The 25,674-nt window shown below is 38.4% G+C and overlaps 1 protein-coding gene across 3 annotated transcripts; it reads left to right on the forward strand.

The window, feature by feature from the left end:
• On the forward strand, positions 1-23,747 carry LOC127441520 (polypyrimidine tract-binding protein 1-like). 3 transcript variants are annotated; one of them, XM_051699046.1, is made up of 16 exons: positions 1-65; positions 1,025-1,078; positions 2,282-2,312; positions 10,804-10,870; positions 10,972-11,144; positions 11,254-11,400; positions 15,688-15,843; positions 15,937-16,047; positions 16,139-16,319; positions 16,870-16,950; positions 17,047-17,192; positions 20,543-20,576; positions 21,191-21,283; positions 21,381-21,597; positions 21,691-21,768; positions 21,847-23,747. In XM_051699046.1, the coding sequence occupies exons 1-16, from the start codon at positions 58-60 to the stop codon at positions 21,977-21,979; spliced, it is 1,710 nt and encodes a 569-aa protein (XP_051555006.1). In that variant the 5' UTR covers positions 1-57; the 3' UTR covers positions 21,980-23,747. The 3 variants fall into 3 exon arrangements, with proteins under 3 accessions (XP_051555006.1, XP_051555007.1, XP_051555008.1); XM_051699047.1 differs by having other exon boundaries at positions 25-65; positions 2,285-2,312; XM_051699048.1 differs by lacking the exons at positions 1-65; positions 1,025-1,078; positions 2,282-2,312 and adding an exon at positions 2,335-6,033.
• The last annotated feature ends 1,927 nt before the right edge of the window (positions 23,748-25,674 follow it).

Raw genomic sequence — 25,674 nt, forward strand, 5'->3', positions numbered from 1 at the left:
AGAAATTCTAGCAGGTCTACCTCCCGTCTACGACAACCTGTAGTTTCGTGTAGTGAGATGGACGGGTAAGTTGAAAACACATTTAATTCCTAGCGAGATACACCGTAAAACCTTTTCTCGTTTGATGTTAGATGCGTAGTGGTGATTTAATGCTTTATGCACGTTTAAAATGTATTAAATGACGTGAGGTAAAGTGGAACTGGTGATTTTTTTTGCTTATCACTCTTTCATGGCTCTTAATGTCTCCCGTGCCGGAAGAGCTTGACTGAGTCCAAAAGTTGGACCAAACTGAGCAGCAACCTGTTGCAAGTAGTGCAGTTGAGATACTTTTGCGAACTGGAGATTACAGTGATGTTTTAACTTAAATCGCAAGCGGAAAAATATCAAATGGGGCTTGTAATGTGTACAAAAGCAACTGAACGGCCACTATGTGGCAACCAATTTCCGCATTGTTGTTGGGTGGCTAGTTACCTGCTAGCCTGCGAAACCAATGTCTGTTCAACTTTACTCGGGCTTTACTGATTTGAATCGTCTGTGGACGTTGTATATTCTCCGGCTAATACTAATTAAAGTGGACACATTTACGCTGGTCCATCTTATAGTAACAGTTTTAGCTAATCTCTCAGCGTTCAGAACTGAACTGCTTTTTGCTGCAATGTAAATGTTTGTATAGTTAACAAGTTATTTGCATGTATTCAATAGATAATTTAATTATAATAATAGTTATTGTCACAAGAGTTGTATCTCAGTAAATATAAGGGTTTGTCAAAAGTCATATTTCACAAAGGTGCGTGTTTTTGTTTCCTCGTAGCGTTTTTTTTTATGTTGATATCAAACGCCGAGTTCAAAAACAAAAATGGGTTTGAATTTTATCCTCAATTTCACTTTCTTCATATTTTTCCTGAATCTTTTGGGTAAACACATCGGTGAACGCAATAAAACCACTTCCATCTGGCATACAGTAAGGCAAGGGTAAACTATATAAAGAAGGCATTTCTGAATGGCTTTTTCTTTTTTCCTGCAGCCATTTAGAGACTGATTTGTATCCTCTGGGATCCAGTTACGTCGCTGAAACAGAGTAAGTTCAGCATCTTCCTTTGTATCTCTCTCTTTCTATGGAAATACATAGGTGATTGTAACAGGCTGATTTTGTATACATGTGTACTGATTACAGCCGAGCCATCTTTTTTTCTTTTCTCCCCAATTTGGAATGCCCAATTCCCAATGCACTCTAAGTCCTCGTGGTGGCGTAGTGACTCTCCTCAATCTGGGTGGCAGAGGACGAATCTCAGTTGCCTCCGCATCTGAGACCGTCAATCCGCGCATCTTATCACTGGCTTGTTGAGCGCGTTGCCATGGAGACCTAGCGTGCGTTGAGGCTTCACACCATCCACCGCGGCATTCACGGTCAACTCACCACGTGCCCCACCGAGAACGTACCACAGTATAGTGACCACGAGGAGGTTACCCCATGTGACTCTTTGGTTGCTTAGGAGACCTGGCTGGAGTCACTCAGCACACCCTGGATTCGAACTTGCGACTCCAGGTGTGGTAGTCAGTGTCAACACTCGCTGAGCTACCCAGGCCCCCTACATCCTAGCCATCTTAATTTAAAGTAAACCAAAGAATTTAAGATGTAAGGTTGTTTTAAAGAAGTACCAAGCAGCTTGCAGCCTGTGATTCAGGTAGGGCCCAAGAGCAGAGAGGAAGAGTGGCTTGACAGGACCGTTTTGTTTTACTGTTTGCCTGACGTATCAGGTTGCCTCTGAAAAGGTGCAGCCTGAAGTGCAACACTCTCTTATTTTTATTTTTTTACGTACAACAGTCGTCTGAAGTTCCTGCATGGCCTTAATTTCATTTCCACTCAAGTTGTTTTATTATTTGTATGCACAGAGTTTGCTGATGAGGCTCAGATTTCAGAACATTAAGAATATAGACAACTGTGCAAAAACAGAACACATTCATAGAATAGCCCATGTAAACACAAAGGTAATAATAACTATATGAAATTGTCTATATGTAAATAGAAAGTAAGAATTATAAAATTAATAAATATTCTTTCTGTCAAGAGAACATTAATGGCCAGAACAGGAGCAATGTACGTATTGCAATTTTGTTTACCAAATGTCTGAAATTATACCTGCCAGACCACTATTGGGTCTAAAACGGCAAAGCCTGAAATGTTGCTGCATTCCCTTTAGAGACTAAATCTGATTTCAGCACCTAAGCTGTTATATTGTGTTTTTCCAATACTTATGGTTTTGTTTGTCATCTTTTTTAGCAGTGTCCATGAAATAACAGTCGGCACGAAGGTATGTGACTCATTTTCTTTTCTTTGTTTAACATGTTTAAAAAACAAAAACACATGTCTGGCTTGCAAATATGTGTAGTTGGTTTATCTAGACCTCGTTTCAGTTTTGCACAGGCACTCAGTTATATTACTCAGGTTCTGTCAGGTTTTATGGGTTGGTTGTTCTTGATGCATTGTGTCAGTTACCGTCCTCATTTCTGAATTGCTGAGACACAGGGAACTGCTCTGAATGCTGAGCCTGAAATTCTTGTGCTGTCTTTTTCTGATCCTGATACTGTAATTATTCCAGTCAAAGGGCACCTGCTGTTTTAACAATCACTGTGACTTAACACTGTGAAGTGACTCAAAGGTGAAAGGAGTACATTCTCATCTTGTAATTGACCTACAAGCAAGTTGAAGAATTAAAAAACGGATGCCTCTATTTTACATATTGGTTATGTGTGGTTTTATAGGGCAATTACATGATATGCTGATTAAAGTAATGCACATAATTATTTGCTGAAAAGGCCCTCAAATAACTAATTCAATATATGATTCAATATTTATATTCTATTATGTATTATAAAAATAATAATTCAGGTAGTTAAAATGCATGACATAATTGTGGCAGACATTGATAAAACAATACAAAAAGTGGCTTTAGAAGGCAATATATTGTTCAATAAAATGGAAATAAACATAAGCTTATCATTGGCCTAAAGGCCACAGCAATCCATTTCGCAACTGAATTCGTCAATTTGTCCGAGATAGATTTATTACAAGGTTTTGTCTAAGGATGGGTCAATGTACATCTGCATCAGCCGGATGCTTTTGGAGCATTTCACTTTGGTTGCATAATGTCAGTCGCTGTGTGAAGTTAAACGCAGTTTAAAACTTAAACGCGTCTCGAGATCCCAGCATTTGGAAATGTGCTCGATCTAACTGTTTGAATGCAAGAACATGTTCCCATCTTGTGCTGTTGCAAGTGTTAAATGAGCCTGAGTTTGGTTTGTTCACTGTACAGCTGGAGTTTCGCTTACTGCCCCCTGGCGAAAAAAGGTGCCGTTTATAGCTTGAATTGCTCTGATAGTAGGAATATTACATTACGGTCCAGGGACATAATTTATTGCCTTAATTTAACACACTATTTTTTTTTAATGCAAGTAATCGCAATTAATTATGCATTAAATTGACAGCCCTAGTGGATTTATAAACTAGTTGCATCAGTTATGTGGTTACAATATTGCTGTCTTCTCACTTATCTGGGAGTGTTTGTTGACCAGTGCGTAGAGGATACCTGGTGTTGCTTCCCCTGATGTTTCTCACACATGCAAGGAGGAAAAGGTGCATAGTAGTTGCATCCCTCTCGGAGGCTGAACACTGTGGCTGGAATGCTGTGGTTGCATTTCTGTCTCTTGACCTCTTATTCAACACACACTGCTCTCACCCAAGAGGCTTGAACTTTGTCCATGGATGCAAACACATTGGCACCTGCAAGTCTTCTGCTCCTAGAGACGAGTGTGGGAGCCATAAGCCTCTTTTCCACCATTGAGCCGAACTGTTCTTCTTGCAAATCCATTCTATTCTGTGCCGATCCGGGCCAGCCGGTACGGTTACTGATTTATTTATTTTCAATGTGGTTCTGAAAACAGACTTCAAATGTACACAAGAAATACGTCAGTCATTACCTTGGTAACGCAAGTGTTTAAGGACCACGTGAGGAGTGTTTTTACTTTGCCCAAATAATGCGCTTGGCCAGCTACAGATTAAAAAATAAAAATAAAAAGAGTAACCTTGGCAGCTGACAAGTAACCAATTGTGAGTCGCGACGTCACTACAGGTATTCCATCAGTTGTTTAACCATGCTGAGAATTCTGGGCCGAGAATGGTTTCTAATCGCGGCATGCCGAATCGTGCCCAGGTGGAAAAGCTGCTGTAACCATTCCTCACAGTGCTCCAAACCGTTCGGCCCTATGATGGAAAAGAGACTATTGTTCTCACATTTTTTCCCCTCCTCTTTGCAAGCACACAAGCTGCAATGCCCAGCAGTTAAAAATAGAGGAAGGAAATGCTAGAGTTGGGTGGATGTCTCACACAAAACAATGGATAGTTAAACCAGTGAAGGCTTGCCTGTCATAACTGTTTTGTGAAAGTCATGTTGAAACCTGACTCCTGCAGAATTTAGCTTGTTAGGAATGTGGCGGGTTACTCTGAGGAAATGCAGTGCCAAATATTTTCTGCACAAAATTATTGACCATGGTTCTGCATAAGGTAAATTTAGGCAAAACCTCATTACACAGGACCAAGTCTTATGGAGGGTGTGGTAATTTCCCTCTGGTGTTGTTTGTAGTAGACTGTGGGGGAACAAAAGTCTTGATCCAGGCAGCTTTGCTAACAACTTTTGTTTGGGCTGGAACCGAACACGTATTGTGGTAATGGAGTGTAAAGCTTTAGCTTATCCAAGGCATGTGACCACTTGAGCAGAGACTTGCCATTTGAAGTGGTTTATTAAGAGAGTGATGCTGAATGATTTGCTCATTGCTCCATTGGCCAGCCAAGTGGCTCCAGCTTGGCCTTGAGTGAGGGGCTTTTTGTTAATGTTATGGCAGGACACAGCTGCCTCTGTTTGCATCTGTCTTTGTCTTTGTTTTGCTTTTACCAGCAGTAAACAGTTGAGTGATCTCTTAAGAAAAGAGGCCTGGGCCAAGAGTAGTTGTAGCCATTAGGTTATGAAAACATTTGTTTGATTTTGCCCTGTTTTTTCCACTTGTCATTTTTGTGGAAAATTACGGTTAGGCATAAGCTGAACTTTGGAACATGGCTTTCTTTATACCTTGTTTGTCATACTATAGATGACATTCTTTGATGTATCTTTGTAACTTCTGAACTTGGGCAGTTTAGATGGTATGTAATTGTTGTAAATCATCTAGCGTGTTCCTGTTAATCTGTATGTTTGATAGATGTGACAGAGCAGCCCAAATGAATATAGTGTCCATATATGGAGGTTACGCTGGGTGGAAATCAAGACTATCATTCATCACTTCTATGATATGACTTATAGGCTAGTAGGTACTCATTACAACTGGATGTATTTATTGCTTTAGACAACAACACATGTTCTCTGTGTAGGAAGATATTTTATTCCTGATGATCATAAATTTATGAACACATGACCTCTGTTCTTTTAATGCAATAATGAGTTTAATCATGACAATGTTTTGATGTGAATCATTAGTTGGGTGTCTTGTTAAAGCTAATGCTGCTGATTTGTTTTTGTTTCCATTCATCCGTATAGAGTTGAATGAATCTTACAAAACTTGTCAAGGAAATATCCTGGTCCTATTTCATTCAAAAGTGAAAAATGTTATTATGTTAATAAATTATATTTTGCATAGAGAAAATTAAGCTATTTTTAAGACCATTTAAGAAACATTGTGACATTCTCATGAAGGCTTCACACATTTTAGATTAGAGGTCAACCGATATATCTGTTTTGCCGATTAATCGGCACCGATAACAGATTTCTGGAACTATCAGTTACTGGCAAAAATCCACCCCGATAGTTTTTCCCTGGTGCTGGAGTGGCTAAGAAGGGTCCGCTGTCGTTATACAGTATGAGAGCGGCCTCTAGAGGCAAAATAAAAATCACTTCACTGATGCCTTGTGGTGTTTGTTTTGACACGTGAGACTACATTGCATGGAGTGGAACACTTCAGATGCGGATATAAAACATCAACGAAAAGGTATGTATACGGTACATGTTTGTGACAAAGTTCTTTAACTCTCTGAAGGAAGCGGGAGCCAGACAAACATCTAACTTAAGACACTATTGTCAGCAATATTCAGTGTAACAAAACATTAAACGCACTGCTTTTCAGCCAGCTATGTATGAACTTACATAAACGGGGTGATTTTCAGCTCCACACAGACACACACAGCTTCCTTGCATCTCTCTCGCTCTGTCTCTCTCAACTGCAGCTCTGATTGCGGCTTTATCCCTCGCCCGCCAACACCGCAATCACCAACAGCTGGGCGAGAATTCGCTCCAGGTGTCCATTCCGGTCTTGCTCTGCACCGTCATCGCTCTGCCCCGCCCTGCTCGCCACAACGTTGTCATATTATTATAAAGTAATTAATTTGTTGACTAGATGCTGCATTAGTAGAGAACAACAGCATGTTTGCTGACAAGGCTGAGTGGACGCTAACATTAAAGCTAACCTCAAGTGGTTAGAACAATGTGACAAAAATACACGCAAGTCCTACCCAAATGTTTAAATGTCACGATAGTTACAATCTATTTGCATTAGTTTATATCCAGCTGGTCACGTTTATGCATTCGTTTAGGGCTGCAACTAACAATTAATTTGATGATCAATTAATCTATTATTGGAACGAATATTCGTCTATTAGGTGATTATTGCAATGATTAATCATTAGTTCATAACCGATTATTGAGCTTGTGCCCTGACTTAAACGGCTGTATTGAACATGCTTACTAACAATAAAGAGGACAAAATCATCTTTTAAAAATACTTCTAAATGATATTCACTGAATTAAAGGGGAGAAATACTTTAGATACTTGTAAAGAAATGAATTGCAAAAAATCATATCAAGTGTTTTTGTCTTGTTTTCCATTTTAAAATGGTCTAAAAATCCTTAAGATACATTTACTTGAAGCAACATAAGATATTTAGACTTGTTTTAAGAGAATGTAAGTGTTTTGTATACAAGTGTTTTTTTTTTTAAACTTGGTTATACTTCTGCGAAGTAGTAAAGACAAAATATTAAAGATCTATTCTCTAAAAGCAAGTCTAAATATCTTCTATGCTGCTTCTCAGGTTGAATGTATCGTGGGTTTTTTTGTTTGTTTTTTTTGTTTTAAGGATTTTTAGATTTATTTTTTTTGTAAAGATATTTGTATTTTTAATATATTCAACGTTCTCAGATAACAATTTTTTTTCTTCTGCAGTATAGCTGCTAAAGAAAATGTATGTTGTTTTAAAAGAGTTTTAGATGTTTATATTGGAAAACAAGCCAAAACAAAAACTTTTTTGTTGCAGTGTATAATGGGGCGAAGACTACCCTCTCTCACTCAGAAGTTTGTTCACTTCAATCCATCTTTAACTCACAAAAAAACCTCTCTCTTATTAATGAAGCTGCGTATTGCCAATTTTCTTCACGTTAAGAAACACAACAGGGACACATTATGATTCAATAAGCCGCGAGCCATCACGTTTTAATCTAGCTGCATTAAGCTTGCATGCTCGAGGGATGAGTGTCCCCTCGACAGACTGTGCATCAGCCGGGTGCAGTTTCAATCTCTCCCCCTTAGATCGGGACACTTTGTGCAACTCCTAGAAGAGGCACTGACCACACAGAGAAATGCCAGAGACGAAAAAAAGAGGGGACTAAAATGTAGTTTAAAAAATAAAATCTTTATCAAAATCTCTTTGTTTTTGTTAGGGAAAAAAAGATATTATTTTTTTAAAAAAAAAACATTTCTCTAAATTGCAATCCAAACATCCTGTTCATTGAATGTCATGAGCAGCCGTTTCCTTTCCTGTGCTGCGTGCGGCATTTCAGGACTAAGCAAGCACTGTGAGGAGTACCTTTCAAGTAGTTTACAGAAAGCTGACGTTCGTTAAATAATGACAGCAACAGTTGGACTTGGGAGAAAGAGAAAATGATATGAAGGCTAACCAAAAAGAAATTGAGGTAGGTTAACGTCTTGGTGGTAATGTTAGATTGTTTTTTGTTTTTTTTTTAACCTATATTAAGACAACCAGTGACAACTATATTACAACTTAAGCTATATTAAGACAAGGCGGTGGTGTTACATTATGTAGGCTGTGTTTTATAGCTAAACCGAACTCATTAAGCTAATAGGCTTGCAAATTGTTGTGAAGAAGCTGAAAATGAGCGGCGAAGGTATCATAGGATTGAGTATAGACCAATGACTTATGTATTTGGCATGCTTTTGATGACAATACTGTTTATTTGTTCTTCACATTACCATCAAAATGAATTTGAATATGCTTTAAAAACTAATTGCCTACAAAAACATACCTCAAAAAAGGTGTCTGTAGTAATATGCCTGCATAACATGCATTAAGTACTTATTTTGTGAGTATAATACCACCTAGTTTTGATTGTGTAGCTATTTCTGGATACTCAGGGTTTAAGTTAAAATCATAGCAATGATTTACTTAGTGCAACACTTGGATTTCTTGATGTTGCATCTTTCTAAATGTGACTAAAATATGACTAAAATGTCAACAGTTTTCATTGACTAAAACTAGATTAAAATACTGTGTGTTTTCTTTGACTAAGACTAAAATGGACTTTGTTAACTAAAACTTGACTAAAAAAAAACAGGATATGGTTGACTAAATATGATAAAAACTAACAAGGACATTTGACACAGGACTAAATAAATAAATAAAAAATAGCTGACAAAATTAACACTTCTGTATTTACTTATTTGGTATTTTTGCATTATAATTCCCTCATACTTTGCGATCTACATCACCTGAAGCTGTTTGGAAAGTTTAGAGTGCATCTGGACTGTGAGCTGTGTTTGCTTCCTCTCCTCAATCAGGCACGAACCGCAGTGCTGCTCTCACGCATCATCATTTAGAATTTAATGTGATCTCATGTTACGTTAAAGATCAAACGACTATACAACAGTGAAAATTGACAGTTTTTTGTCGACGTTGTCATTTCAGCCCTACATTCATTAGCCAGCTTAGTTCTGTATTTAAAGCTAGTGACGTGAGAAAGCAAATTAATATCTTCATGCAGTTGATAGAAACATATAAACAAATCAAACGCATCTGATTTCAGTTCAGTTTTATCATCACTGTAGTATGACTTCAGATCGATCACATTCTTGTGCTAAAAAAGGTTAGACATAGTGCAACAAATATATTTCAATAGAAAGCAGGTGTCTCAATATGCTTTTAAAGTTCTTTTTAATTAGATACATCATCTAAAAAACATGCTTTCTGTACGAGACGCTGAATAAACAAAGGGAATCAAAGTCATTCGTCTAGCGTGCGTTTACATAGAAAATAATTGGATGGTTGCAAAAGTGTTCGGTGTGAACAGCCCCTTACAGTTGGTGGAGGTCTTTGGCCATGACGTTTTGCTCTCTTTGCGTTTCTCAGATTAAGCAATGAATTGTTTAAATGCTTTGTCAGGAAAGATGTTCAACTTGGAAATGTGTCTCGAGATCCTCATGTTCAGTTCCATTCTGTTGTGTTCCATCTGTTTGAACAGCCCCTGGCCTGGGCTCATAGTCTGAGCCGCTTCACCACCGAGTTCAGCCAAATACCACTGCTATCTGAGAATATTGCTACTCTACATACAACTGTACTGAATAAAAACAATGTGGTATTTCGCTGTTATTATGAAGCTTGAGTCTGGAGTAGCAGGAATCAGTGCAAATGTAACACCATGTGAAATTGAATCGTTTTACCCCCTCATTTTACTTTTGACTTAACATTTGAAAATATGGACAAACTAAAACATATTTATTTTATGTATATTAGTTGAAAATTAAATGCTCTTTTTTTTAACAGTCAGGATAGGAATGTTCTATGCAATAATATAATGGTGCTGAATGGTTTATTGCGCCCTCTTGTGGACTAAAGAAACAGCATCAATTTAAAAATCAGCTGACTTTAAAATTGGACTATTTTCATATATTAATATTAATATATTTATTTAATTTATAAAGGTACAATACATTTTCATGATTCAGTCAGTACTGTTTATTTTTGTAATAAAGTTCAGCACTATTTTCCCCTTTTTTTTTTTTTTTCCCATTCAGTATCTATTTGAAAAACTATCGGTTGATTAATCTGTTATCGGCAGGTACTACCCAATTTAGGTATCGGTAAAATCCACTATCGGTCGACCTCTATTTTAGATGGTCATAATATTCTCATTAATGCAATTTGTAAAAAATAAATAAATACAATTAAGATAAAATTAAAATTGTATACAGTACATCATATTACTTTTTCATTCTTGCTGATTTTATTTAAAACATTTAACATTTTTACTGTAATATAAAAAAATTGTCATTGTAATGAGAATAATCTTTGAAAACATTGGGAAAAGTAAAAGTAAAACGTTCAGAAAACGTTCAGTTGCGGCTATGAGAGTTGGGGGGTAAATTTGCTTAAGTGTCCTGAAAATAATGCCACAATGCAAAACATCTTATGGGTCTAAATGTAGGCCAAATTTCTTAATGCAAAGAAATATTTTCATTTTTTTTATTTGGGGTTATATATGACCAGGATGTTGTTGTTTTCTTTTCTTTTTTTTTTTTTTTTGGAAAATCACCCATATACTATATACTGCCAAAATGGACAATATTCTAGTCTAGATAATCAGACATCTGGTCACAGTGTGTCTAAGGGCTTCTGGATTAGATATTTGAGTGACTTTCCATCCCTGAAGCCTTGTAGATACAATAAACTTAATGTCCACTTCCCTTTCTTTTCAGAGGGGATCCGACGAACTCTTTTCCTCCTGCATATCTAACGGACCTTATATAATGAGCTCGGGAGCAGGTAGGCATTTTGTTTTTTTTTTTGTTTTTTTAAGTTTGAGGAAGTTTTAAACCATTTCAAAATGATATCTGAACACTTATATATATTTTTTTTTCAATTAGCAAATGGTAATGACAGTAAGAAGTTCAAAGGAGACATCAGGAGCCCAGGCATTCCGTCACGAGTCATTCATGTACGCAAGCTTCCCAATGACATTAATGAAGCAGAAGTCATTTCTTTGGGGCTTCCCTTTGGCAAAGTGACCAACCTTCTGATGCTGAAAGGAAAGAATCAGGTAAAAGAAAAAATGTATAATATATATTTCTCAGTCTCCCCAGAGCATAAATACTCCAATGTGGTGGACATGATTGAACCCTGGGTTTTTTTTTGTTGTCTTTTCAAAGGCATTTCTGGAGATGAACACTGAGGAGTCAGCACAAACCATGGTCAGCTACTACTCCTCTGTCACCCCTGTCATTCGGAACCACCCAATCTTCATGCAGTATTCCAATCACAAGGAGCTGAAGACTGACAATTCACCCAACCAAGTTGTGAGTACAAAATTGCATCACCTTAAGCCCAAAGTGTACTTCAGTCATATTTTTCTAACCGTGCATACTTTGAATGCACATGCACCTGGAATTATTTGCAGTAGTGGGTCCACAAGTTGACAACACTCACAATTGAGCCTTTGCTGTCGTGGAGAAGCGCTAAATGATGTAATCGGCACTAAACATTGGGAGACGAAGGCGGAAACAACAACAGTGGATGTGCATGTTAAAAATGTGTGTGAGGAGGTCAGGAGATACCTGCATTTGTATAACTCATCTCTTCTGAAGGGATAGTCCAGTTCTTGAGCCTGGAGCAAATTCTCCTATGTTAATTGCCCCAGTGTGTGAAGTTTTGCTCTTGGGTCAAGAACGTATTAAATTTCATTTTTGCTGTTTGAAGGTCCCTCCTCCCAGTTTTCCCGTAGGACGTCAAGCACGCTGCGCAGTCAATGACCATACAATAATTAAAATGGGGAGAACCCTGTGAAGGCTTATGGGATCTCTTGCACTGCAAATAACAGGCTCTTGCCACTTGTCCCAGTTTCGAGTGTCTTCTTGCGTGAACTTGATCAAATTTTTTAGGGTCTGATTAAATCGTTTGACCAAGCCGTCTGTTTGGGGGTTGTAAACGCTGGTACGAATCTTTTTAATCCCCAAAATCCTTACAGTTCACGTAGTGTACATGACGTAAACATAGTGCCCTGATCAGTGAGGGCTTTTTCCAGAATCCCCACTTGGGAGATAATTCTGAAGAGTGCCTCCACAACACTTTGTGCTGAAATGTTCGCAGAGGCACTGCTTCCGGATATCACGTCGCTTAGTCCACCAGAACCAACACAAAGCGATGCCGTCCTCTCTAATGGCCCCACAAGGTCCATACCAATTCTTTTAAAGGGGACCTCGATCAATGGAAGTGGGTGCAATGGCGCTCTTGGGGCGGCCAGCGGATTCACCAGCTGACATTTACAGCATGCCGAACATCCCCGTGAATGCCTGACCAATAGAAATGCGCCATTAGATCAGCGTTTTTTCCTGCCCTACGTGACCCGCCGTCAGATTATGAGCTGTCTGGAATAACATTTCCAGACGGCTCTTCAGTACTAACAACTGGGTTGTGTCCTCCTTTGAGTGTCCTGCGTCACTCGATTCAACTGATCCTTGATAATCAAAATACGGATATGCGAGTGCAATGTCTGGCTGGAGGCGTTGACCATCAATCACTCTCACTTGGCCGAAGGCGTGCCTAAGGGTCTCTTCTCGCCTCTGCTCCAGAGGGAAATCCCCTACAGGTAATCTTCTAAGGGCTGGGGCCAAGACTTCCCCTCCCTTACATCCTCCTGACGTGGAGCTGACATGGACTGACATGGACTGCCCTGGCACTGCCTCCCCAGCCTCCGAATCACACACCGATACACATTATTGCAGGGCCCATCCACATATATTCCCCTTAATAAAGTTGTAAATGCCGGCCAATTCGTACCCAAGATTAGTGGATGGGAGAGGTGGGGACTAACCGCAGCCTCGACACTGTGCTTTTGTCCGCCGACGTCATGACGTCACTAAAGGGTCATTTTGAATATCCCCGTGCACACCTTACCTGCATCCGCCAGCTTGTATCCAAAGCTTGGATTCAACCAAGCTTTGGTGAATGGAGGTTTGGTTACAACCTGAATCCATCAAGGCTGGCTATGTACCCCCCTTAATACTCACAGGTATCCAATACGCTCCTGCTCGATCGGGGGCAGCCTGTGGCGCATCAGAGATTCAGAGCATGTCTCCACCATCACGGGGCATCGGTCCTGGAAGTGCCCAGGTTCCCCGCAGCTCTAGCAGACCGGCCAGATTTCATGCTTAAACCCGTGGCAGCGAATTCACCAACCTGTGGGGGAGAGCAGAGAATGTTAGGGCAAACCGGCGGGTTGAAAGGCCCACAAGACCGGGGAACCGGATTTGGGGTCATAATTACCCGTTTCTGGGGAATAGGAACAGGACGAGGGGGAGGGAAGAGATAGAAGAGGGCTCGCTGGCCCTCGAATACGCCGCCAAATTGTCCTCAGCCAGCTGGACTGCGTCTAGCAATCCCGGGCAGTGGCACTGGATCCATTCTGCCGTCCCCTTCCGCAGCCGGGTAACGGAACTGCTCCAGCACCATGAAATCGATTACTTGCTCGGTGTTGCGTTTCTCTGCCAGCAGCCACTTCCAACAGGCGTCACGGAGCTGTTGGGCGAATGAAAACAGGTGGCCGAGTTCGCTGAACGTCAGCGAGCGGAAGCACTGGTGCTGTTTGGGATTGCAGCCGACCCGCTGCATGATGGCCCATTTTAAACCCGAGTACTCCAGGAGGGTTGGATTTGGGCTTCCTCCGACAGTAGTGGCAGCAGGCGGACCGCCCATCTGAGTGTTTGGCCACCCCCACGCTTCAGCAGCACGCTCGAAGAGCTCTGGAGTGACTCCCTGGGGCACCAAGCTCGGTAACATCTACCGGTCTTCTGCCTGAGCTTGAAGGAGAACCTGGAAGCATTGCTCCTGCTCCGTATGCAGCTTAAGGTGGTGTTGGGTCTAGTGGATGCCGGCGAGGGTCTTGATGACTTAGGCCAGCGGCGAGGACTCCATGATGGGGAATCTTCCTCAAATTCCCTGGTTTCGGCAACCAATTTAACACTTCCTGGAATCACAGGAATGAGGAAGCAGAAGACACCGTAACAAACCATCCACAGTAGGGATGCATCAATCCGATACTTGGATCGGTATCTGCTCCGATACTGATGTTTTTAAACGGATCTGGTATCGGTCCGACAACCCCGATCCAAATCCGATACTGTGTGTTAGCCATGTTCATTACTGTCAAGCTCAAAAAATGACATAAAAGAACCATTAAAACACAATTAACGTAGTTCATATGACTCATGCATTTTATTCAAAGCCACCTGAAGACGTGAGAGCTCTGTGAATCACAAAAGGCTGTTTAAGTAAATATATAAGTAAAAATGCATGCGCAGCTCCAGCACGTTATTGAATGGTGCTGCTCCGTTTACACACACACACCCTCGGCTATTTTTAGCCTTCACAGCGGTGCGCAATATTTGAGCGCTACTCAGGAACAACATCTCGGATGTAGATGCTCAATAATTTGGTTCACTTATAATATGCATTTATAACGGCACCGGAGGTGCATTTTTACCAGAATTTGAATAAGAAGCGAATTAAACTACTGTGAACTTGCCTACAAATAGACACATACAGGACTTCCTGGAGAGTTCAGAATGTCAAAATAAAAGCGTGAGGGTATTAAAATTGAAAGGTGTCACTGAGGCAGAGATATGAACTCAGTAGCAGGGTTTGAGCAGATGATTGAAACAGTGATGTAAATCCAGTTGAGCAGAGCGACAAACCGCAGGTGAATATTATCCAGACAGGGTATAGACACGATTAACAGATAACTCGCAACAATCTTATGATACTTGCAGGCAATAATGAAGACACATTTATGTTTGACATAGTAGAAAGGTGTGGAGTTTCAGAGACACTATCAATGAGAACAGACAAAGAGTGTGTGTGAAAGCAGGGTATATACGCAGTCCTTGATTAGCCACTAATTATATGCAGGTGCGTGTAATCAGAACTCGGGGGAGAGTGAGTGCTGTGATGGCAGTTAAGAAGAGACAGAGAGAGAGAGAGAGACCGGTGGATCCGTGACAAAAGGTGCATGATTGAGATATATTACTATTATAATATTATTATTATCATTTGTTTACAAATTATAATATTTAAGTTGAACGTGTTCCAAAAAATAACTGTGAATGAAAAGTGAGCTGAACTAAATTGAACAAAAAAGAGATCTGAATCCTTTTAAAGTCCAGATACAAGTTGAAAAATGGCTTCTTTTCTACTGATGACTTATACTGGAATTACAGTTAATTTTGCTGTAATAATAATGTAAAGATATTCTAAACTGATTATGCAAAAAAACACTGGTATCGGTATCGGCCGATACTGAGATTTCCGATATCGGATCGGAAGAGGAAAAGTGGTATCGGTGCATCCCTAATCCACAGCGGATATTTATTTTAGATTCTTGCTTTTCAGCGATCTTTTCCAAAAACAAGAAGTATGAAATGAAGTGTCCTTTGAAAGGCTGTGCGTTCAAATGTATGCAGACATTTAACGTTTGCGTCAAAACCGAAGTATATTTTGGGCTTTAGGCATAAAATCGAGGACCATTCCACAAATATAAATGACTCCATCAATGATGTTGACTTGTGCCCTGCCCCCTCTAAACCCCATAGAGAGCGCAGGCAGCACTGCAGGCGGTGAATGCTGTTCAGACAGGAGGCTTGTCTTTGAGCAGTGTTGATGGAGCCAGCATGGGGAGCCAGAGCCCTGTACTAAGAGTTATTGTTGAAAACCTTTTCTATCCAGTTACTCTTGATGTCCTCCATCAGGTACTGACTGTCCTTCACATGATGCAAGACAAAGAGAAATACATTTTTGTCACTGACAGTTTTGCGTAACTTTTATTTTTTATATGTATATAGATCTTTTCCAAGTTTGGCACAGTTTTAAAGATCATAACCTTTACCAAAAACAACCAGTTCCAAGCTCTGGTCCAGTACGCAGATGGAATGACTGCTCAGCATGCAAAGCTGGTAAGTGGCACACTAGGTCAATATAATGGATGAATGAGCAGTTAAATCCCATCTGAACCCTGTAATCATTTGACTATTTAACAATCAACAGTCTTTAGATGGACAGAACATCTACAATGCGTGCTGTACCCTTCGCATCAGCTTCTCAAAGCTCACCAGCTTGAATGTTAAGTACAACAATGATAAGAGCAGAGACTACACTCGCCCTGACCTACCTACAGGAGACAGTCAGCCCTCCCTCGACCAACAGACGATGGCTGCTGCTGCCTTGAGTAAAATTTGCATTAATTCAGCATAAATCAACTTTTTAATTAATGTTTACCACACTTAAGGAATAGTTCACACATTACATTTTAGTTACAAACCTGTATGTTATTTTTTTACATGGAACACAAAAAGATAAATGTTTCATTAATCTATGCAGCTCTTGCATAAATCAACAGTTCATGGAGACCAGGTCAATCAAGCTCCAAAAGGAAAAGAGAAAAAAACACCTCCACCAAAGCTAGCATCTAGCCAACATACAGATTAATAAATGGCACGTCAATGTCAAGACTTTGAATAGGGTGCATTTATTTTTATTTTTTTATAATTTTGGTGCTTTTTGGTGTCTTTTTTTGGACTTGGCAGCAGTGGTCACTTTGAACTGGTATGGCAAAGGCTACATACAGATTCTTAAATTCTCTTGTGTTCCATGGTCAAAATAACAGCAGATGGTTTGGTTTGGAATAACATGAGGACAAATGGATGATGAAAGAATTTACATTTTTGGGTGAACCTTTTCTTTTAAAAGTCAGCTACTAACTGCATGTTTTCTCTCAGCTGCTCCTGGTATAATATCTGCATCGCCATATGCTGGAGCGCATGGTTTTACACCAACATTTACCATTCACCAGGCAGCAGGTCAGTCACAACTCGCATAATGGCTCTCTGTGGATTGCTGAGTCCCAGTTTCTCTATGGTATCCGTGCTGTATAGTGATGGCTGTCTCTCCTACAGGTCTGTCTCTGCCTGGTATGCCTCCTGGGGCTCTTGCATCGCTCGGGGTCCCTGGCGCTGCGGCTGCTGCTGCTGGACGGTTGAGTCTCTCGGGTCTCACTGCTGGAGGGCACAGTGTCTTGCTGGTCAGCAACCTTAACCCTGAGGTTAGTGGTCTCCACATTGTTGAGGTTCACTTCATTTAGCCTTTGATGGTTCTCATTTAAAACATCTAACCAGTTTAGATTGGTTTGAACTGGAAAATAGTAGAAACAGGTTCGTACAAGGTGCTTAAAGTACTTGAATTTGGCTTTTTACATTTAAGTCCTGGAAAATCTTGAAAATAGCCATTTTTACCAAGAGGTGCTTAAAGTGCTTGAATTGTAGAAAATCGTTAAATAAATTGCTTAAAACAGTTGTATGTATTTATGGAAAAACACGCATACAATCCTGTTACAGCCAAACACCAGATCAGCCTCTTCCCGCTTCTTGCTCTCACTCACGGCTCGTGCAATGAAACATGGAGAATAAAGGATTTCATTTTAATATTTTTTTTTTTTGCATACTTCTCCTTATGCTTATTCAGAACCGCTTGCATAAAAATGACTATCGGTTCCGTTAACCATCTCAAACATACTGTACATTCTTCTGCTGGTGCAGACGAAACACTGTACTAACCCATTTTGACAGTGTTTCGAGGAGCGCTATTCAGTTGCGTGTGCAGCAAGAAACATTCAACATGACCAGTAGAGTCAAACTGACGAACAAATGACTTCTTTTTAACCATATAGGCAGAGGTCCAGACCACTGCTGAATCGGTGCATAGGCGGTGCTCTCATGTGGCACCTGTTACTTTTGGCATCGTTGTTCAGAATGGGCTAATCGCAATCAATTGTTACTGGTTGAGGATTAAAAAAATATTTTATTGATAGTGCTGTGGTGGATTTCACAAGTATTTGCAACTCTGTTTTAATTACAAATTACTCTCCAGAGTGAAATTCGCCAGCGAGATGCAAAATGTTCTGAATTTGAATGTGGATCAAAGGAGGATTCAGTTTTGTGAGCTGTCAAGCATCCCTTGTGTAAAGAAAGCTTTGTGTCTTACAAAACATTTAAAAAGGTAGCATTCTATAACCTAACCTTTATTAATATGAAATGGCTTGACTGTTTTGCACCATTTTTTAGAAAATATATGTGAATTTTTCAATTGCCTGAAAATCCTTGTCCCCTTCATCTGGTACACCACTTCTATGACATTTACAGTTATTTGTGTTATTTTTTACTAATTTAATAATAATAATCTTAATAATAATTAATAGTTATATATCAGTTTTTTTATTTATTTATTTTGTTTTAAACAGGGGCTAAAAACGGTTAAAGGAACGAAAACCAAAAACGAACAAAAGTTTTTAGCAGAATGTAACCGAAAACCGGAACAAAGTGATTTTCAACTGTTCCGGAGTGAAAACTTTATATTTAAATGCTGGTTTATTTATTATAACCGGTTAATATCAATAATTAATTTTCCAATAATTCTTTTTTTAATGAAACCTTAGGCCAAAGTGTGGGTGTATCACAGTAAATATTTGGAACTACACCACTTCATGTTATCCAAAAAAATTAAACCTATGCTTTGATCCTGAAGGAAAGTGCTGCATCACACACTTTGCCTAATTGCCTGTTGTGGATGTCGAATTCTCTGAATGAAGACCTTTTTAACATCTATGTATAAATACTAAATACAGTATACATGCACGGCTAATCTATCATTCAGATACAAGGAAAACATTATTATAGGTTAAAGTACTTTTCTCAGTTGTTTCCAAGTCTTCACTGAATTATTGTTAGATATGATGCATTAATACAGATTTGATGCTGCCAGGTTTTGACTGAGGAGCAGATCTGTAATTAAAATTATACCTGACTGTTAATTAACTGCTTAAGATTTCTATGCCGATAAATCCACTGCTTATTTTGGCGAGGCAAATGTCTTATTTTGGGCTCGTTTTTCCAGACCATGTAGCTCGTTTCTCTTCCGAGATCTGGCAACACTGCAGTTGGTATTTCACCCACCCCCTAGCACAGAGTACCGTCATTTTAAAAAGAACGTTATTAACAAATTTTTTTATTTTGTTCTAACCGGTAACCTTTTGGGAAGGAGGCTGCGGAACTTCTGAACCGGAATGAAAAATACTGTTTTTGCTCAAAGAACCGAATTGAAAAATATTTTGTTTTTAGTCCCTGGTTTTAACTTTTTGTATTAAAAAAAAATAATTTTGGAAAATCATTTTGTCAAAGTTCAGAGGCTGCTTAAATATGCATATAGTAATTTCCCCAGCATGTTATTTATTTTCAATTTAACTGTAATATATTTTTACACACACAAATTTGGTGGTGTAACTCATTTAACCCTCATTAGTTTTAACCCTTGCTTCGTTCATGAAACAATTAAATAATAAAAGAACAACAGTCAAATTGCTACTGTGAGAATATGTAATTAAAGATGCACATTGAGATGTTGTGCTTGTAATAAGTGGTGATTTATAAACAGTTTTTGAATGAATACAATTTTTATTTAAAATTAACAAAAACATTTTTAATGACATCTCAAGCATAGTCCTTGAAAACAAATAAAAATGTACTTGTAGTCCTTGAAAGTCCTTGAATTTGCCTTTGAAGCATCTGTACGAACCCTGTAGAAAATTAATTCTTGCATGACATCCTGGCATAATCTTGGTGATAAATCTGCCAACTTCAAATCTGTTCAGCAAGAGGCACTTCAAATTTTCAGTACATGTAAAACTTTGGTTGGCATTTATAATAGTAAGGAGGCCCAGTTACACAATTCATCAAATTAATTTAAATATGTTGTAACAATGTACATGTTTCTAAATATTCGTTGACTCTAGTCTAAAACCATCTGAAACATTCCATTTCTAGTATTTCTTTAGATCTGAGTATATATTGTCTCTGTCTTTCCTGTATTTCATTATTAATCTTCTCCCTTTTTTTTTTTCTTTTTTTCTTTAGTGTTCCAATAGTGAAAGGCATTTAATTTAGCAAGTTCTGCTGACTGGAACACTACATTTCTTTGTGTGTACTGACCTTGTTTTTTTTTTTTTTACTTTTTCTTGTTTCTCTCCCTCCCCATTCCCCTTCTCACTTTTATTATTTTAATACTTTGACCTGGAATCTTTTTTCTGTTTTTACCTACCCAACCAATACTGTTCCCTATTCACTCAAATATTAAATGCACTTGCAAATTTTTGTTTTCACTGTACAACCAACAACAACACAAACAACACCCACCACTACATTATTGAATATCCTATTCCTTTACCTCTACCCTTCCCCTACATTTCCATCATGAACAATATCACCTACCTTCATAATCCTACCACCGTTTTTCGCCATTCCTGTGGAACTGCCTCGCTGTGGACATGTTCAACTCCACTGTCCTGCCTCCGATCTTTTCCTGTCCCTTCCTCCCTACGCTGCCTTCCTCTGCTGTCTTAAGAACGTTACGCCCCAATGCCTCTTTATTCTTTTCGGTATGTTATCACTGGCATCTCCTTTTTATTACCTTTTATTTGTTTTTTCATTTGTTTACTTTGGTTTGTATTTTTTTTAAAGCAATCAGCTGCAGCTATTTTAGGCACTTCATTTAGCTTGAATGGCAGAAGCAAAACTTATATTGCAAATAACAAAACTGTTACATTTTGTTTTATCCTGCCCGCATGCTGTAATGACTTTACAGTCCAATTTATGAGCATGAAATGGTGACTCCATAACCTACTTAATGTTGCAGCTTTTTGCTTTTAACGTGTCAATACCCGCTAAAGAAAGTCATCTATTCAGTATTAATTTTAATACTTTGTAGGAAGCTTTATAGTTGATTCCTTGGATGTTTTGTCAATCAGCAGAGATTCCCAAACATTAAACCAATCAAGCTTCTTATGTAGACACTCCCAAAAGCAACCAGGGTTGAGATTCTAGTCATAGTGAAGTAAATTGCAATTTTATGAAGATTGAAGTCAATGGCCAGTAGTAGTGAGGGGCCATAAAACTTTCAACTGTAATTCATGTGTTACTTTGACTCTGATCTACTAAAGTGAAGAATCTAGACAATTAATGTCCTCTTATAGCTATTGTTATCTTTTGTTAGGTGTGTATGGTGACGTCATGAGAGTGAAGATTTTGTTCAACAAGAAAGAGAATGCTTTGGTGCAGATGTCTGATGGAACCCAAGCCCAACTAGGTATTTAATGTTTAAGGGTTCTTCTTTAACTTCAGTAGCTCTTGTCTAAAGGAGTGTGACAAGTTCTGCAACACCTACCTATTTTGTTTCTCTTTAGCTATGAGCCACTTGAGTGGGCAGAAGCTGTATGGTAAGGGTTTGCGGGTGACTCTATCCAAACACACCATGGTGCAGCTGCCACGTGAAGGCCAAGAGGATCAGGGGCTCACCAAGGACTATAGTAACTCTCCTCTTCACCGCTTCAAAAAGCCAGGTTCCAAGAACTACTCCAACATCTTCCCTCCTTCCTCCACCCTCCACCTCTCCAACATCCCGTGAGTCCAGTGTACTTCTGCCAATCTCTTAAAGCATCTTAAGCACTGTATTGGCTCATGGCAATGTTTTAAAATTGTCTCTCTTCTTTCCAGACCTTCTGTCACTGAGGAGGATCTCAGAGGCCTGTTTCTAAGTGCAGGAGCTGTGGTGAAGGCCTTCAAGTTTTTCCAGTAAGGAATTTGAATCTTATTCCTGAAGATGTAGTCACCATACTTTCTGGGAGGCCTAAAATATGTTAATTTTTTCAGGAAAGACCGTAAAATGGCTCTCATCCAGTTGGGCTCTGTGGAGGAAGCAATCGAGTCGCTGATCAAATTTCACAATCACAACCTGGGAGAGAACCATCACCTCAGAGTGTCCTTCTCCAAGTCCACCATCTGATGGAGTGGTGTGGTCAGAAGCCAATATGTTTTAGAGAAGGAGAGAGGACCGTCACTTTAGACCAAACTTTAAGCCTTCCACAATTTGTTTTATATCACTGTGGATATGTTTTCCACAACACACACTTCATCATTCCTTTATTATAATTATATTCTCTTATGTATATTTATTTGTATTTCCACTTTGTACCAGTAGACCATAGGGATACTTTAACGCAATGTGTTGTTTGGGTTTAATAGTACCTTTCTCAAACGGTTTGTCACATAGACCTGATTTCAGTGGCACACATCGATTTGGGATCATAGATGCTGCGTAATTTACACTTGTGCCTATGCGGAAACCCGCACACCTTCAGGGTTGCACACACAAAGCCTTTCTTCATTTGTTGAAACTATCATAAACCTTCCCAAGCCAACTCCCCTTTGTGTCTTTCAGAAAAAACAACAACTGTGCCTTACATAGTGCTTAAGCATATATCTTCACAGTGGCCTTGGTAATATCTAGGTGGTGTTTGCTCCAATGCAGGAGCCAGTAACTTCAAAATTGAAAAATGTTCCCAAATGGTCTGTTTAAATTGACCAACAGGAGCCCAGTAAAATGCACAAATGTAAATGGCAGCAATTAGCAGTTCAGTTCTTTACAAGCTTTGGTTTTTTGCCTGATTATCACATCTTATTTGGGTTTTGCATATAGTTAATCTATACATGTTGTTCTACTCCTTATACCATATGTATAAAAAAAAAAAAAAATCTGTATAACTATAGTTTCCTTCCATGTTAAATATTTTTTTTAAAGAATCATACATTATATTTCTACACTATCACATCTGTTTGGGCATTGGCCCACCACACTCTCTGTGCCTAGACTGCTACATTGTCCTTTTATTTGCAGATATGCATTTTAATTTCCTCACCTTTCCCTATTGCCCTGCTTGTTACGGGTTTTGTCCATTTAACGTGAAACCAATCTGGTGTTCACAGTCTTTGATTTTGCATAATTTTTGGTCAACTTAATTGAGTTGATTTAGAACTCAGAGCTCAAGTTTCTGTTGCCATTCTCACCCTCAGTTGCCACGTCAAACAATTAAAAATTAGCATGACTGAGTCTTAAGCTCCTGTGTATTAACCGAGACTCCTGTGACAAGACTTTGGACTGTGTTTTGGCACGTCTTTGTGTAAGGTGTTGGGAAAATCATTAAGGCAATGTTTTTATATATATATATATATATATATATATATATGATATAATATTATTTATATATATATATATATATATATATATATATATAATATAAATGATATATTATATATATATATAATATATATAAAAAAAATTTTTATGCATTTAGTTTCATCTTGTTTGTGGTGTGAAGAGTCTTGATTCTCAGACGTTCCCTTGAACCTTTTAGCTTGTTCTTGTGTGTAGAAAAAATGCTCTTGTTTGTTTGAGCCTTTGCAATTTAGCAGAATACTGGCATTCCTGACAGGAGTTGAGTTTGTGTTTGAATGGCTGTTATTTTGCATGATGGACCAAAGCATCTTCCCTGTTCTGCCAGCCAGTTTTGGCTTTTTCTTATTGAAGTTGATCTTACTGTGCAGCAATATTGTTTTCTTTATCAGGAGCCTTGGTTTAGTTGGCAGGAGTCAAAGTTTAAAGGACCTTTGTCCATGTTGCCTTATTTGTTTTGCTTTTTTGTTATTAACACCTTAAGAAAACAATATTACAAGCAAAATATAAAATGTTGTAGGCTTTTTTTTTTTTTTTTTTGGCCTAAAATATCAAACTATTTCTGTTGTCAGAGAACAGAACCAAATGAAAGTCTTAAGTGGGGAAAACTCATTTTTTGTGACATTAGTTATAATGCCTTGTTTTTCCTTGTATGTAATGTTGAGAAGCAGAGTGGGTGAAGGCTACTGTATATTATTATTTTTTTTTATTTTTATTTTTTATATAAGTAATTGAAAATCAACCTCAGTTCTGTCTTAAATGTGTATATTTTGATAGTTAAAGCAGAAATTAAGCTCATTGTAGAGCCTTTTTTTATTATTATTACACAATAAAGAGATTCCTACACATCGGGTCTGTACATGTAATTCCCCTCTTGAACACATAACCTTTCTTTTTGATAGTTCCCCATACTTTTCTACCTTAAATAAATCCTTCAGTTTCTCTCTTTCAACTTTTGTCTTTTAATTTCTTAAATTTGATTAAACATCTTTACATTCGTCATGTTCCATATCTGTTGGCTTTGCCATATGTTTAACAATTTCTGTTTTCAAACTCTTCACATTTAGGGAAAGTCTCCAATGACTCACTGGTTTGATAACTTCCTTCTCACCATCTGTTAGTATACAGAATAGGAATCGCACTAATACAACTGGGCTCAAACTGATTTACACAAATAGAATTAGTTGGCTTTAACACTGAATGAAAACATTTGATCAAGTTCTTGATCAGTTTCAAACTGATCAATAAAAATGCCTGTTATTGTTTTGAAAATAGCCTCACTTATGCATAACTCATGTGCTTGTCAGAAATCATGATGCATGTGGAATTAACCTTCTGGAACTAACATGCAGTCTAGATTAAAAAAATCCAAACTAAAAGCATAAATGTTTACTTTAACAATGTTATTATCTATAAAGCATGAACATATTTATCAGGATCACAGTCTCATTATAGGGATGAGTTACGCTTCTCGTACAGCAGATGGCGCACGCGATCAAGATTTAAAAGTTTTGGCGCCTTCATGGATTTTTGAGGCAAATCGATTTTCACGGCTGAGGATTGGTTTATTGGATCATCTCGGGTAAAGCAGTTTTTTTTTTTTTTTTTTTTTTTTTTTTTTTAAGAGATGGGCGATATTTTTTTTTAGAAAACTATCTAAAACCCCCATTCCAGTAAGTGTTTTTCAGTTATTTGCCGCATAAAGGCCTACTATTTGCTGTTTGACATGTCGGTAAAGTAGCCAGGCAAAAGGTAATGTCAACTGATCTGATGAGTGTACCTGAATGCGCTATAAAGACCCTTAAACGAATAGTTCACCCCAAAATGAAAATTATTTCACAATTTACTCGCCGTCATGCCATCCCAGATGTGTATAACTTTCTTCTGCTGAGCACAAAGCTTTTTACTTTTTAGAAGAATATTTCAGCTCTGTAGGTCCTCACAATGAAATCAACAGGGTGCCAAATGTTTGAAGCTCCAAAAGCACATAAAGGCATCACAAAAGTAATCCATAAAACTCCAGTGGTTAAATTCATATCTTCAGAAGTGTTATGATAGGTGTGGATGAGAAATAGTCCTTTTTTACTATAAATTCTAAAAATGTGAACACCAAAAACAAAAGAAGAATGTGAAAGTGAAAGTGGAGAGTTATAGCAAAAAACGGACATGAATATTGATCTGAATCTCACCCACATCTATCATATCACTTCAGAAGATATGGATTTAACCACTGGAGTTGCATGGATTACTTTTATGCTGACTTTATGTGCTTTTGGAGCTTCAAAATTGTTCTCACCATTTACTTTCATTGTGAGGACCTACAGAGCTGAAATGTTCTTAAAAATATTCAGCAGAAGATAGAAAGTCATACACATCTGGGATGGCATGAGGGTGAGTGAATAAGGAATTTTAATTTTTGAATGAACTATTCCTTTAATGATTTGAGGTAAAAGAAATATGGTGCAGAG

This window comes from Myxocyprinus asiaticus, chromosome 5 (assembly GCF_019703515.2).
Source record: "Myxocyprinus asiaticus isolate MX2 ecotype Aquarium Trade chromosome 5, UBuf_Myxa_2, whole genome shotgun sequence".
NCBI classification, from domain to species: domain Eukaryota; kingdom Metazoa; phylum Chordata; class Actinopteri; order Cypriniformes; family Catostomidae; genus Myxocyprinus; species Myxocyprinus asiaticus.

What these genes read in the sequence shown, in the direction of transcription:
- LOC127441520 (XM_051699046.1), top strand. An exon ending in AAATAACAGTCGGCACGAAG is followed by an intron (nt 2,313 to 10,803) that starts GTATGTGACTCA and finishes CTTTCTTTTCAG; the next exon opens with AGGGGATCCGACGAACTCTT. An exon ending in TCAGCAACCTTAACCCTGAG is followed by an intron (nt 17,193 to 20,542) that starts GTTAGTGGTCTC and finishes TGCTGTCTTAAG; the next exon opens with AACGTTACGCCCCAATGCCT.